We start from the raw sequence: 15,778 nt of genomic DNA, 5'->3' as shown, positions 1-15,778 counted from the left end.
AGTAGAGAGAGAGACAGAGAGAGAAGGAAGTTGGATCAATAGAAATAAAAAGAGAAAGAGGGTAAAGAAAATAGAGAAATAAAGTATACGTTTATCATTCTGAATGTCTGATGCCAAAAAAATGTCTGTTCGTACATACATATTCACGCACAAAAATGTGTGTGTTCGTACATACATATTCACGCGCAGGCAGTCAAGTGCATGTAGATCACCTACGCTTAATTATGGCTGGCAGCGTTATCACATCTCTATCGATTTTCCTCCTTTCTCTCTCCTTCCTTTTCTTCGTCCTTTCGTCAATACCAATCTTTTTTTTCTTCGGTTCAGACCACGTCCTCTGTTTATCTTCTCTCTCCCTCTCTAACTCTTACTCGCTACCCTTATTCCCTTTTTTCTCTCTCCCATTCAATTTCTCTTTATCTTTTTTTTCTCTCTCTCGCCTTTTCTACCTCTCTCTTCCTTCCTTTCTTCTCTCTCTCCCTCTCCCCCTCCCTCTCACTCGCATCTTCTTTCTATCTTCGTGTTTATTCTGATCTTCTCTGTCCCTTTTGCTTTTTTTTTTGTTAATTCTTCCAGTTTCCTCTCTTCTTTTTATTTCTTTTCTCGTCTATTCTTTCTTTTCCATTCTCTCCTTTCTTTTCTCGTTTTCTCCCTTTCTTTTCTCTTTTTCTCTCCTCCTTTTGTCTTTTCTTATTTCCCTTTCTCCTCTCTTTCCACATTCCTTGTTCTTATTCTCCTCGGTCCTTTGCTAATCACTTTCCATTAATAATAACGAGGTAGATTTCTTTTCATTTTTCACAAAATAAAATATATTACTCTGTCTTCGACTTTCAAACATTCTGTGCATACGTTTATCAATATATTTTTATTGTGTTATGGTAGTCAAACACTCACTGAATGTAAGTAAAAAGCTTAATTAATTAAATGAATATAAGTAAAACGCTTAATCAACTGAATGTAAGTAAAAAAATGTAAGTAAAACGTAAAACAGTGACAAATTGTTGATTAAGTTATGAATGTATTGTGATCCGATTTTCAGTCACTTTTGGCTAAGTTATGTCGAGAAGAAAAAGGCTAACTAAATAAGCTTCAAAATCTTAAAAGTCTGAAATAGGTTCCCCAACTTCTCTGACTCGAATGCAGTAACGAGCTAAACTTCCTGACTTGAGAGTTTGTCTTTTTTTTTATTTCATTTTCTTTTCTCTTTCTGTTTTTCCCCAACATTCCAGCCATGTTTTTTCCTTCGTTTTTAATTTTCCAATCTTCCAGCCATCTTTTTTTTTCTTTTTCCAATCTTCGTTTTTTCTTTTTTTAATTTTCCAATCTTCGTTTTTCTTTCTTCTTTTTTAATTTTCCAATCTTTTAGCTATATATTTTTCTTCTTTTTTATTTTCCAATCTTCGTTTTTCTTTTCTTTTTATCATTCTCCAACCTTCCAGCCATCTTTTTTTCTTCATTTTTTTTTCATTCTCCAACCTCCCACCCATTTTTCTTCTTCGTTTTTTATATTTTCCAATCTTCGTTTTTTCTTTCTTTTTTTAATTTTCCAACCTCCCAGCCATCTTTTTTTCTTCGTCTTTTTTTAATTTTCCAACCTTCGTTTTTCTTTCTTTTTTTCATTTTAAAATCTTTTCCTTCATCTTTTTTCATTTTACAACCTTCGTTTTTTTTCTTTTTTTCATTTTACAACCTTCCAACCACCTTTTATCCTCCGTTTTCCTTTTTTCATTTTCCAACCATCCCACCATCATTTTTCCTTTGTCTTCTTTCTTCTTTTTTTCATTTTCCAACCTTCCAACCACCTTTTATCCTCCGTTTTCCTTTTTTATTTTTCCATCCATCCAACCATCAATTTTCCTTCGTCTTCCCCTCACTCCTCACCCCCCTCCCGCCAGCGCTGGGCCTGGGTCTGCTCGTCGCTTGCCTCACTCTGCTCTCTGCTCTCGGGGGCGATCCGGAGGGGGGCGAGGGGGGGGCGGGGTTGAAGGACGACCCCCCGTGGCCCCCGAACCCTCTCGCGCACGACCCGCTCGCCTTCGAGGACTTCAAGGGCGAGGGCGAGGGCGAGGCGTTCGCGACGGAGGCCGAGGAGGAGCTCGAGGAATCGGCGCGGGGTTCGCAGGTGAGGAGGAGCTGGGGTCAAGGTGGGGCTCGGTGGGGGTTTGTGTTTTGTTATTGTTTTGGTTATTTATTGTTTATTGTCTTTTATGTATTATCTTTTGTTTATTATTTATTTAGGTTTATTTATTATTATTTAGTTTTATTTATTATCTTTTATTTATTATTTATTTAGTTTTATTTTTTATCTTTTATTTATTATTCATTTATTATCTTTTATTTATTATTAATTTATTATCTTTTATTTATTATTCATTTATTATATTTTACTTATTATTTATTTAGTTTTATTTATTATCTTTTATTTATTATTTATTTAGTTTATTTATTATTTTTTATCTTTTATTTATTATTTATTTAGTTTTATCTATTACTATTTAGTTTCATTATTTAGTTTATTATTATTTCGTTTTTATTTATTACAATTTAGTTTTATTTAGTTTATTATTATTTATTTTTTATTTATGATTCTTTTAGTTTTATTAATGATCTTTTATTTATAGTAATAATTTTATTTTACTATTGCAATAATGATATAAATCGAACCTCTGATGTGGCAATATTTTCCCGCAACACGACACCTCCCTTCCGCCCTTTTTATCCTTCAAGTCTTCTCATGCCTTCTGCAGGAGTACTACTTCTCACTACTTCTACTTTTAAATCTACTTCCAAAGGAGTACTACTTCAATAGGAGTACTACTTCTACTTCTAAATCTACTTCTAAAGGAGTACTACTTCTACTTCTAAATCTACTTCTACTTCTAAATCTACTTCTACTTCTAAATCTACTTCTACTTCTAAATCTACTTCTAAAGGAGTACTACCTCAACAGGAGTACTACTTCTACTTCTAAATCTACTTCTAAAGGTGTACTACTTCTACTTCTAAATCTACTTCTACTTCTAAATCTACTTCTACTTCTAAATCTACTTCCACTTCTAAATCTACTTCTACTTCTAAATCTACTTCTACAGGACTACTACGACCTCCTGGTGAGCAGCTCCTCCCCGAACAGCCTCCTGGAGCGGCTCCTGCCCGGCGACCCCCCGCTGAGGACGCTCTGGACGCTCAACATGTCGCGTCCTGCCGTCCCGAGCCTCTTCTGCCTCGTCACCAGGTGGGGGTGGGGGCCTGTGGGGGTGTGGGTGGGTGGGTATGGGTGTGTGTGTGTGTGTGTGTGTGTGGGGTGGGTGTGGGTGGTTGGTTGGGTGTGTGTGTGTGTGTGTGTGTGTGTGTGTGTGTGTGTGTGTGTGTGTGTCTGTGGGTGAGTGGGTGGGTTGGTGTGTTTGTGTGTGTGTGTGGGTGTGTGTATGTGTGTGTGTGTGTGTGTGTGTGTGTGTTCATAAATTTAACCTTCCTGATATAGCTATTATTAATATTGATTTCTTGTTGTTACCGTTATCGCTAATGATCGTTAAATTCTTATCCTTCACCTATTTTTCCTTTCTCGCTTCCATCCTATCATCCTCCCAATACTCCTCCTCTCTCTCCCTCACCTCCCACTCCTCCTCTTTCTCCCTCACCTCCCTTTCCTGCCTCTCTCTCCCACTCTTCCTCTCTCTCCTCCCACTACTCTTCCTCTCTCTCCCTCTTCTCCCTCACCTCCCACTCCTCCTCCTCTCTCTCTCCCTCTCCCCCCTTTCCTCCTTCTCCTCCTCCTCTCTCTCCCTCTCTCCTCTCTCACCCGCCCCCAGAACGACGCCAGAATACCAGATCTGTCCCCACACGGCGGCGACTGACCGGTACATCTCGGCCCAGCTCCTGACCGACGGCACCTGGGAGCCTCACATCCTGGCACTCTTCCGTCTAGCGCTCAAATATTACCCGTGAGTCTGACAAATATTACCTGTGAGTCTCTCAGATATTACCCGTGAGTCTCTCAAATATTCCCCGTGAGTCTCACAAATATTACCCGTGAGTCTGTCAAATATTCCCCGTGAGTCTCAAATATTCCCCGTGAGTCTGTCAAATATTCCCCGTGAGTCTGTCAAATATTCCCCGTGAGTCTCTCAAATATTACCCGTGAGTCTCTCAAATATTCCCCGTGAGTCTCTCAAATATTACCCGTGAGTCTCTCAAATATTACCCGTGAGTCTCTCAAATATTACCCGTGAGTCTCTCAAATATTACCCGTGAGTCTCTCAAATATTACCAGTGAGTCTCTCAAATATTACCCATGAGTCTCTCAAATATTCCCCGTGAGTCTCTCAAATATTACCCGTGAGTCTGCCAAATATTCCCCGTGAGTCTCTCAAATATTCCCCGTGAGTCTCTCAAATATTCCCCGTGAGTCTCTCAAATATTCCCCGTGAGTCTCTCAAATATTCCCAGTGAGTTTCAAATATTCCCCGTGAGTCTGTCAAATATTCCCCGTGAGTCTCACAAATATTACCCGTGAGTCTCTCAAATATTCCCCGTGAGTCTCTCAAATATTCCCCGTGAGTCTCTCAAATATTACCCGTGAGTCTGTCAAATATTCCCCGTGAGTCTGTCAAATATTACCCGTGAGTCTGTCAAATATTCCCCGTGAGTCTCTCAAATATTCCCCGTGAGTCTCTCAAATATTCCCCGTGAGTCTCTCAAATATTCCCCGTGAGTCTCTCAAATATTCCCCGTGAGTCTGTCAAATATTCCCCGTGAGTCTGTCAAATATTCCCCGTGAGTCTCTCAAATATTCCCCGTGAGTCTGTCAAATATTCCCCGTGAGTCTCTCAAATATTCCCCGTGAGTCTCTCAAATATTCCCCGTGAGTCTCAAATATTCCCCGTGAGTCTCTCAAATATTCCCCGTGAGTCTCTCAAATATTCCCCGTGAGTCTCTCAAATATTCCCCGTGAGTCTCTCAAATATTCCCCGTGAGTCTGTCAAATATTACCCGTGAGTCTCTCAAATATTCCCCGTGAGTCTCTCAAATATTCCCCGTGAGTCTCTCAAATATTCCCCGTGAGTCTCTCAAATATTCCCCGTGAGTCTCAAATATTCCCCGTGAGTCTCTCAAATATTCCCCGTGAGTCTCTCAAATATTCCCCGTGAGTCTCTCAAATATTCCCCGTGAGTCTCTCAAATATTCCCCGTGAGTCTCTCAAATATTCCCCGTGAGTCTCTCAAATATTCCCCGTGAGTCTCTCAAATATTCCCCGTGAGTCTCTCAAATATTCCCCGTGAGTCTCTCAAATATTCCCCGTGAGTCTCTCAAATATTCCCCATGAGTCTCTCAAATATTCCCCGTGAGTCTCTCAAATATTCCCCGTGAGTCTCTCAAATATTCCCCGTGAGTCTCTCAAATATTCCCCGTGAGTCTCTCAAATATTCCCCGTGAGTCTCTCAAATATTCCCCGTGAGTCTCTCAAATATTCCCCGTGAGTCTCTCAAATATTCCCCGTGAGTCTGTCAAATATTCCCCGTGAGTCTCTCAAATATTCCCCGTGAGTCTCTCAAATATTCCCCGTGAGTCTCTCAAATATTCCCCGTGAGTCTCTCAAATATTCCCCGTGAGTCTCTCAAACATTCCCCGTGAATCTCTCAAACATTACCCGTGAGTCTCTCAAATATTCCCCGTGAGTCTGCCAAATATTCCCCGTGAGTCTCTCAAATATTCCCCGTGAGTCTCTCAAATATTCCCCGTGAGTCTCTCAAATATTCCCCGTGAGTCTCTCAAATATTCCCCGTGAGTCTCTCAAATATTCCCCGTGAGTCTCTCAAATATTCCCCGTGAGTCTCTCAAATATTCCCCGTGAGTCTCTCAAATATTCCCCGTGAGTCTCTCAAATATTCCCCGTGAGTCTCTCAAATATTCCCCGTGAGTCTCTCAAATATTCCCCGTGAGTCTCTCAAATATTCCCCGTGAGTCTCTCAAATATTCCCCGTGAATCTCTCAAACATTACCCGTGAGTCTCTCAAATATTCCCCGTGAGTCTGCCAAATATTCCCCGTGAGTCTCAAACATAACCCGTGAGTCTCAGGTTTTCTCTCGCGGCGGAAAGTCAAACTCTGCCAAGTCGCGACGTTTGCTCAGCTGTCAAGGGCACGCGGATGAGAGTTTGCCTCAAGCTGGGATTTTTTTGGAGTGACTCTGCTTGGCTTTAAGTTGCCTGCGCCAGGGAATCTAATAAAGATTTGTGCGTCACACACACATACGCACTCACGCAAGCACGTACGTACGCAAACACACATACACACACACACAAACAAACAAGCACACACGCCCACACACAATCAAATAAACACACAACCACATACAGACACATAAACACATACAGACACATAAACACACACACACACACACACACACACACACACACACACACACACACACACACACACACACACACACACACACACACACACACACACACACACACACACACACACACACACACACACACACACACACACACACACACCAAATAAATTGAGTCGGATTCCCCGGCGCCCAACCTCGAGCCCCGGGGATGGCGCTGCCCTCTCCACCGGCCTTTGGCTACCTCGCCGTCTCGCGCTTAATTGAAAATTTCATTCCACGGAGAGACATGGGAGTGCCGGTGGTCGTGGGAGGGATTCTTTGCTGTCGCATTTTGTAATCTAGAGAGATCAGACAGACAGACAGGCTGATGTCAGAATGGAGACGGAGGGACAAGCAGATAGATAGACATACAGATTGATAGATAGACAGAGAGACAGAGCGACGGACAATGGTAGACAGACTGAAAGACTAACTTCGTCTGTCTGTCTGTGTGTCTACCATGCTCTGTCTAACAGTTTCTCTCTCTGTCTCTGTCTCTGTTTTCTTTCTTTCTCTCTCTCTCTCTCTCTCTCTCTCTCTCTCTCTCTCTCTCTCTCTCTCTCTCTCTCTCTCTCTCTCTCTCTCACACACACACACACACACACACACACACACACACACACACACACACACACACACACACACACATATATATATATATATATATATATATATATATATATATATATATATATATATACATAAATACTTATGAATATATATATATATATATATATATATATATATATATATATATATATATATATATAATATATATATATATATATATATATATATATATATATATATATATATATATATATATATATATATATATATATAAAGACGTACAGTATATCACATCACACACATGCATATATATATTTTGTGATACTTTAACTCTATATTTTCAAAAAAATAACCTTTGACCTTCAGTAGCTTCACGTCGTTTTCAAATCAACAATAACGACAGCAACAACAACAATAATAATAATACAATAATAATAATAATAGTAATAAAAATACTACAGGAACTGCAGACGAAGGCACATAAACCCCCCACAGAGTAACGGTCCACCTCTCTGCCATTTCAGCTCCTGCACAGTGATAGACTTAGGTGCTCACGTAGGCGTATATACCCTTCTGGCGGGCGCTGTGGGCGTGCCTGCCGTTGCTGTGGAACCCGTGTGGGCGTCTGCAGTGAGGATCCATGCGGGAGCGCGGGCGGGCAAAGTGGAAGACAAAATCACCATTCTGCTGCACGCCGCCGCCCACGCTCGCGTCAGAGCTAAGGTTAGGCGGGAGGGGTTGTAAAGGGGATGGGTTGGAAGGAAGGGAGGGAGGGGGGGGCTGTCCTCGCGGCTGGGGAGGGGAGGCCGGACATGAGGTGTGAAGTGCGTGAGAGAGAGGGAGGGAGGGAGGTGGGGAGGGAGGGAGAGGGAGAGGGAGAGGGAGAGGGAGAGGGAGAGGGAGAGGGAGAGGGAGAGGGAGAGGGAGAGGGAGAGGAAGAGAGAGAGAGAGAGAGAGAGAGGGAGGGAGGGAGAGAGAGAGAGAGAGGGAGAAGGAGAGAGAGAGAGTGCGCGCGCGTGTGTGTGTGCGTGAATGCAGTTTGTTTTAACCTAATTCAAATAAGCTACTAAATACTATTTTATTGTATCTCCAACTTTCTGTCGAATTTGTTCAAGTTCTAACATGGTAGCCATACGTCCACTAAACATTATGAAGAAACTTACACCTGAAAAAATAACATTTAGTCTACTTCTTCCAATCCCAAACTCACAGATCATCTTTTCATAGCTGATAAAAAAAAAAAAAATATATAAACTACCTCACATACCAAATTATCCTCTTTTCATAGCGGATAAAACTTAAAAAAAAAAAAAAAAAAAAAATCATATACCCTTACATGCTAAATTAACCTCTTTTCATAGCTGATAAAACAAAAACCATTATTTATATACCCTCACATAGTAAATTAACCTATTTTCATAGCTGATAAAACTTCCAAAAACATTATTTACATACCCTCACATACTAAATTAACCTCTTTTCATAGCTGATAAAACTTAAAAAAATAGATTATTTATATACCCTCACGTACTAAATTAACCACAATAACTACTGTCTTCATCAAAGTCACCGCTCTGTGCCCTTTGCAGCTGAGATACAAACGTGGGAATTTGGGAGGAACATCAGTGCAAGAAATAGGTTTTGCGGAATACGAGAAGCTCAAGAAGAGGAGACCGAGGGATGTGGTCACGACGGTCTCTCTCAACGACCTCGCGCCCTTCGTCAACACGTCGGTGGTCGTTATCAAGATCGATATCGGTAAGTTGTGCCTTTTTTTCCTTTTCTATAAGGGTGATTTTGACTCTTGACACGTTTATTGAGACAAGAAAAATTACATCTCAGGGGGATGAAGTAACTTAGGTTATCCTCACCCTTATCTTAAGAAGGATCACAATTCACATACAAAAGTTAGGTATAATAACATTTAAAAATGAATACAATACGGTGACTTGTGCTATGACTATTAGGATATGTTGGACAGTGAGGTAACGGTAGCTGCAGCAACACAACGTTGATAATTCTTTTGATGATGATAATGATAGTAATATTGATAATCTCTCTCTCTCTCTCTCTGTTTCTCTCTGTCTGTATTGTCTCTCTCTGTCTTGTCTCTCTCTCCCTTTCCCCCCTCTCTCTCTCTCGCTTAAAAAGTGTAGAGTATGTGGTGAAAGATTAGGACATAATTTGAAACACTATGTAATGGAATGTCAATACATAGAATCTTCCAGGAAGGGAGTTAGAGAAATGATACCAATGACAAAGCATATGATTAATGTAATTGATAACATTTTAAGGATACATAAACTATACCCAGTCACTCCAAAGGGGTTGGGTATGTTTGGGTAATGTATTATTTATGCTAATATACTGTTCAAAATCAAATCTCCGCCCACGCCTGCAGAAGGGTGGGAGTGCCAGGCCATCCTGGGCGGCACGGGCTTCCTGGCGTCCCACTTCGCGCCCTACGTCTTCATGGAGTGGGCGGTCGTGTCCAACAACCGCCATAAGTACCACGCCCCCTGTCGGCCCGCCCACTTGCAGAGAATGATCCAGTGGTTCGCCTCGAGGGGCTATCACGCCCACATCTCCAAATCGGGCGTGGAGCTGAACCCCGCCCGCTTGGAGACGTGGCGGGCGGGAGACATCTACTGGAGGCATCGCACGGCGCCCAGGCTGCAGCAGCACGGGTAGTGGGGAGACGCCGTTCCCTCGTGGTTGAGACACCGCTTTTTGGTTCTTTGTCTATCTTTCTTTGCTTTTTTCTTTTTTGTTCTTTATTTATTTTTCATTGGTTTCTCTTTTTTGTTATTTAATTATTTGTAATTTTTTCTTTCTTTTTTGGTTGTTTGTTTATCTTTCATTGCTTTTCTTTTTGTTCTTTAGTTATTTTTCATTGTTTTCTCTTTTTTGTTCTTAATTTTTCATTGTTTTGTTTTGTTCTTTGTTCCTTTTTCATTGGTTTTCTCTTTTTTGTTCTTTATTTATCTTCCATTGATTCTCTCTTTTTGTTCTTTATTCATATTTCATTTTCTTTTCTTTTTTCTCTGTTTTCTTTTTACGCTAAACAAGAAACGTTCAATTATTTGTATTCTTTTGCTTTCTTTAACTTCTTAACTACAGCTTCTTCACATTCTTAATAATCTTTAATTCAAATTCTAGTCGGGCTGTGTGAGCAAAATGGCCTTAATGTATTGTAGGCCTATCTGATCTGTTATTATGTACGTTCCAACATTGTTTTAAGTGAGTGAATTACGTCATAAGTGAAAGAAATTCACGAACAGTGCGAAGAAAACTGTAATAAATGAAAGTGTGACATAAATGGCTATGGAGAACGTAAGTTTATAAGGAATGATGTAAGGATTGAAGTAGCAGTTAAATATTTCATGGTTACAGACAACCAGGTGTGTTAATTATAAATTTAAGGAATATACTCTCCTCCTCTCTCTCTCTCTCTCTCTCTCTCTCTCTCTCTCTCTCTCTCTCTCTCTCTCTCTCTCTCTCTCTCTCTCTCTCTCTCTCTCTCTCTCTCTCTCTCTCTTCTCTCTCTCTCTCTCTCTCTCTCTCTCTCTCTCTCTCTCTCTCTCTCTCTCTCTCTCTCTCTCTCTCTCTCTCTCTCTCTCTCTCTCTCTCTCTCTCCCTCCCTCTCCCTCTCTCTCACGCTACAGGAAATCGGAAATGTGGAATTAATATTTTTAATAATCAAAATGATGGAATTACGTATATAAGTGAAAATCACTTGATACCTTTAAGTATAAAATGATTGTGGTAACTGAATAACAATGATAAATGGTAATAATAGTAATAACCAGTTTCATAATAATGGTGAAGGGTGAGTGCTCTTAAATACATCATTGCGAATACTATCCTGTTTGATAGTAGAGATAATGATTAATTTTCTCATTATCCTTATCATTATTATCACTACTACTACTCTGCTCAGTATTTGGTTATATCACTGTAGATATCTTTATAAACGTTTTCTTTCCTCACAAGAATATAACCTTGGTATATGAAGAGGTTATATGATTTATGTTCATAACACTTAATACAAAACATAAATTTTCCTCATTACCTACAACTATATGATCTCAGATGAATATCTATATTTTGAATATAATGGAACTGTATTCTGATAATAGTAAAATGTGAAAGGATAATCTGTAGTCGTGAATAGCTTATGCACATAAAGTATGTACGTGTACACGTGTATAAATGTATTATATATGTTTGGTTATTTATTCATAAATGTATTTGTTGATGTAGTTATTGTTGTTGTTGTTTTTTAATTAGTTTTGTTCTTTTGTGCACAATTTTTTATATGAGCTTATTTTTTCACTGCTAACTACCTAAGTAAGATATCAGAGCAATTTACATAAAACATTTGAATTTTTGGGTTTATACTAGCCATCAGCTGTATAAATCCGAATATGTCTGTCCAATCGTTTCACTCTGTTCAAATCCTCGTTTAAAAATGTCTTCCTACGATTTGGCCTTTCAGTAAAAGCGGTTTACATCCCATTAGTACAGTAAGAATAAATAAGGTCATTAGTTTTGTGTTTTTGAAGCAATGCCAGTCGAAACTGAATTTTTATACTTATCGAATTTCAAAATCTGTTAAAAATCTTAACACTTTTTACCCTCTGGGCTGCATATTAGGATCGAGCGAATTAAATTTTTTTTTTTCCATTTAGCCCTATCCATATTTATTATAAATCACTCATTTCCAAAACACTTTTTTATTCAGATAGTATATACACAATACGTTCGTTTCTAAGCATAATCTGGTCCACCGTAATCTTTGAGTCTCAAGAAGCAGCCATAAAGAATTCCATCTTGAATCCCTGCCACGCTTTCAAGTGACGCCAGTTCGCCTTTCTTTAGCCTGAGAACCTGCTCCTGTCTGTAATAATTTACCATTCCGTCGGAGAAACTTCTGATATGAAAGAATCTTTAGATAAACATAATGCCTGGTTTGAATAGTATGTAGAATTTGTACGGACTGTTTATTTTTGCTAAATATTTATAGCTTAAGCAGTGAATATTCAGTTTAACGTTTGTTTTGTAAGCTTTTTGATATATATGGCACTTGTACTTCATTTCAGATATTTGGAATCTGGATGCATTTCAATAGAAAAATTCTATAATGTATACATAATAAATATATACATGAAATAATGCAAACTTTGTATATTCATGACTGCAATTGGGTACAAAACAAACTTAGCTTTTAACATATCTCGAGTACAATGTAACTGATTTGTAACTAAGAACGTTAAGAAAAATCTGAAATGAGAGTAAATGTTTACTTTTGATTCTAGTCATCCAACTGCACATGTAACTATATTAATTTAACTTTCTAACTATGTGTTTATCGCGTATGGAGATGCATGGATCACTTTGCCGCAGACCCATATATTTTAACAAGGCAATATAATATAAGAATCCTTTCTTCGTTATTTCTGCATAATCTTACTAACACTTTTTACATGAACATCAACCTTTTATTTACTTCGCATTCCTATTTCACTTGAAGCTATGCCTAGACTACCTTCTTTTACAATCATATATGTATATTGTCTTGGAACTGTCGACTGCACATATCAGCACATTACTGACTTTTATTTTAACGTAAACTACCCTGTTCTTCTAAGGCCCTGTTATTCGCACCTGAATAATTCTTGACAGATGATTTAAATTACGAACTTGTGCCAAAATGATTTTTCTTTCTTTCTTTCCATAAGAACATAATACTAAAATAATATAAATACCATAGTAATGTAAAAAAGGTTGGAATAAAAAAATATCAAGAACCATTTTTGTGTATTATTACATATCACTGGCAAGTCCATAGACTATATATGCATACCAACGAGACCTAACGGGAGGTCTTAGATGGTACACCGTAGACGATATCGAAACACGAGCGTCTGTCATTCAGCTTCGACGTCAAATGCCAAACTATTATGACTTCATTAAAAAAAAATATCTTTAATTTTGTGCTCGTATTGGGAAAGGTGATCTTTATCTTTTTATTTTTATTATTTTTGGGTACAGAAAGGGTGTACGTATCTTGTGTATCGACAGGGAGGGAGGGTGGGAAAATAAGTACATAGTATTTTACAAGTAACAAATACATATATAAAATATAGGTACACATATACCTACACAATTGTATGTCTGTATGGATATACACGCATCCAGCACGGAGCACAGTGAAGGTCCTCCTATTCCAAAACAGAATGACTGCCTTTGTATCAAAGGAGACAGCATGGGATGCAACATGAAAACAGCCAATTGTAAAAATATATATCAATAAAAACAGTTAAGCGTTCTGTCCAGACACACAGCCCTGTCATGCGAGTCAAATATAATACTGTATTTGGTTTGTTCATTTCATCAGATATTTAGACTGAATGATTTTGGCTTCAGATCGTCAACAGTTGTCAACAAGATGAAAGATAATTTAAAAGACTCACATTTTTATGACAAAGGGGAATTATCGGTTAAAAAGGAAAAATGAGCATCATTAGGACTAAAACATTTATGTACATAAATAAATACATAGATAAATAGAGCAAGAGACTAAAACATACATGTAACATAAATAGAGACATCCACTTGACGCTTTAAATATCATAAATCTGCTAAGCTTGGTCTACATCAGACTTTAAAGCTTAGTGTGATAATAATATCAGCATAATAATATCGGTGAGTATAAATGATAACAAAACCAAAGAAAAAATGTGATCACATGAAGATGCAATTTAACGTGTTTTTCTTGTCTTCTTTTCACTCGGTCGTTTTTCACATTCGTTGGCTGGAGTGACAAGAAGGCCGCTCGTTCGAATCGTCGTGGCACATCACTGGGGTATCGTGAGTACTCAGAAAACCTAATATATAAAAAAAAATTGATTTCCCGATGCCTATTCGTATATGGAAGTATCGTTAGTATCACAGAACCAACAGTTTGGTTGTATTGCTTTCAGAACAACTGAAATCTGTTCCTTAGGCACACTGTCCTTCATTTCTTTCTAGCTTTTCATTCAGGTTGTGTGCAGAAGTTCTTCCCTTATAGCAACAGCAAATCATAAATCGATTAAAACAGAAAAAATAAATCTATCAGGAGCTCCAGACGAGCAGTACACAGACAACTTGGCAGACAGACGTGCTGAAGAATTGCTAGGTCGAGCGTTTGGTTTTTGTTATGTGGTTATAGAGGTCGTTACCCCCTCCCTTTTTCGTTTAAGGAGGAAGGGGGTAAGGGTGAGTCTCGTCTGCTAGCAAAATGTCTGGTACCTAATACATAACAGATTAATTGTCATTGTCATTGTGCTTGTATTATCGCCACTGAACTCGAACAACTGTCCACTGGGTCAAAGGTAAGTCATATGAGGTCATTTGGGTATGGTGCTTTTCAGTATAAGCACAAAGGTAGACATGGAGTAATTACTCTAAAAAAATCAAGAACTATGTCAAACCAGTTTTGACACCATAACAAAATCCCACAAAAAAAATCATAAAAAGAATTATCAAAGCAAATGGTATAAAATCCAGGAGCTTTCCTCCTCAGACAAATAGCACAAACAGATAAATACCCAGCAGTGATAACAATAATAACCATAATTAAAAAAACAACAGTCGTCATATTCAAACAGACTAGTACACCAGTCTCTCGGGTTCTCTAAGTCAGTGTAAGAACGAGAAATTGTAAGTCTGTGGATGGTACGAGGTCGGGACAGGAGGAGGAGGTCTGTCAGGAGGTCCTATGGTCCGTAAAAGGTCGTCTGGTTCATAGTATATGTCGCTGGACTCCTGTGTTGGGGGGGGGAGGGCCAGGGAGAAGGGAGGGGAAGGAAAAAAAAAGAAACATTAGTTTCATCGGATGTGTAAATCGAACTTTTTTTCTCTCTCTTTTTGCCTTCATTTTTATTATTTTTTTTAGGACATACATAAGGCGCCCTAGTGTTGACATCTGACACTCGTGTAAAAAAAAAAAAAAGTTATTGAAGTATTGTGAAGTCAGATTGTTTTTTTTTCTTCTTTTCACGGATGTGAAATATTCCACTCGTATCCATGCTGCAATTTTGAAAAGACAAAATGAAGGGAGAGTTCGCAAAGAAACTGTATAATCAGCTATCTACAATACAAACTCAAGGAGATGTATAAGGAGCAAAAACAAGAGAGAACTACAGTACTGGAAACTGTACACCGAATAGCTACTCCGAGTCTAGAATATCTACACTGAATCTAATCAAGAATACGAATCAGTCTCTCTCTCTCTCTCTCTCTCTCTCTCTCTCTCTCTCTCTCTCTCTCTCTCTCTCTCTCTCTCTCTCTCTCTCTCTCTCTCTCTCTCTCTCCTGCAAGTGAGGTAGTTTTCCTAAAAATTGCCTTATTCTTGAATCCCATACAACTACTTTACCTATTTACAAGATATTTACATTTACCTGCGCTAAAGAATACTTTTTACACCTCGACAATCACACAAAAGAGACATGCACACACATACAATAAAACTGCATTATCAAAAAGATTCTTTTTTTTACTAAATTACCAACGGCTACGTTTTTTTCATAACTAAAGTTCATAAATCGTTATTTACACACCTCTATAAAAAACAACATTAATTGCACCTAGAAACGCCTTCATTTTCTTAAATACTATTCTAGCTGTTGCAAAGGCAATGAAGTCTGGTATATCAGTTAGCACCAAAGGTATTGCAAACGAAATCCGTAGCCACAGGCCCCACAGCATGCGAGAAAAGAGTGAAAGAAAATATAAAGGTAATGCAACTGTTTTCATCATCTTT

The 15,778-nt window shown here is 38.7% G+C and overlaps 2 protein-coding genes across 4 annotated transcripts in view; one reads left to right on the top strand and one right to left on the bottom strand.

The window, feature by feature from the left end:
• LOC113803316 (uncharacterized) overlaps positions 1-10,402 on the top strand; it is a 23,545-nt gene extending 13,143 nt beyond the window's left edge. Inside the window, exons 3-8 of the mRNA XM_070127564.1 lie at positions 1,896-2,122; positions 3,093-3,235; positions 3,813-3,944; positions 7,494-7,692; positions 8,559-8,727; positions 9,371-10,402. Of these exons, the coding sequence (XP_069983665.1) occupies positions 1,896-2,122; positions 3,093-3,235; positions 3,813-3,944; positions 7,494-7,692; positions 8,559-8,727; positions 9,371-9,660 (1,160 nt within the window). The 3' untranslated portion in view covers positions 9,661-10,402. The remainder of the gene's footprint in view (positions 1-1,895; positions 2,123-3,092; positions 3,236-3,812; positions 3,945-7,493; positions 7,693-8,558; positions 8,728-9,370) is intronic.
• A 2,593-nt stretch (positions 10,403-12,995) lies between these two features.
• The window catches only part of LOC113803293 (mucin-2), a 67,094-nt gene continuing 64,311 nt past the window's right edge, over positions 12,996-15,778 (bottom strand). For 2 of the 3 annotated variants that reach the window (XM_070127219.1, XM_070127221.1), the window contains one exon: positions 12,996-14,781. In XM_070127219.1, the coding sequence (XP_069983320.1) occupies positions 14,656-14,781 (126 nt within the window). In that variant the 3' untranslated portion in view covers positions 12,996-14,655. The remainder of the gene's footprint in view (positions 14,782-15,778) is intronic. The other variant, XM_070127220.1, reaches the window with a different exon arrangement.

This window comes from Penaeus vannamei, chromosome 11, assembly GCF_042767895.1.
Source record: "Penaeus vannamei isolate JL-2024 chromosome 11, ASM4276789v1, whole genome shotgun sequence".
NCBI classification, from domain to species: Eukaryota; Metazoa; Arthropoda; class Malacostraca; order Decapoda; family Penaeidae; genus Penaeus; species Penaeus vannamei.
Note: the sequence above shows the minus strand (reverse complement) of the source record. Positions and strands in the feature narration are given on the sequence as shown.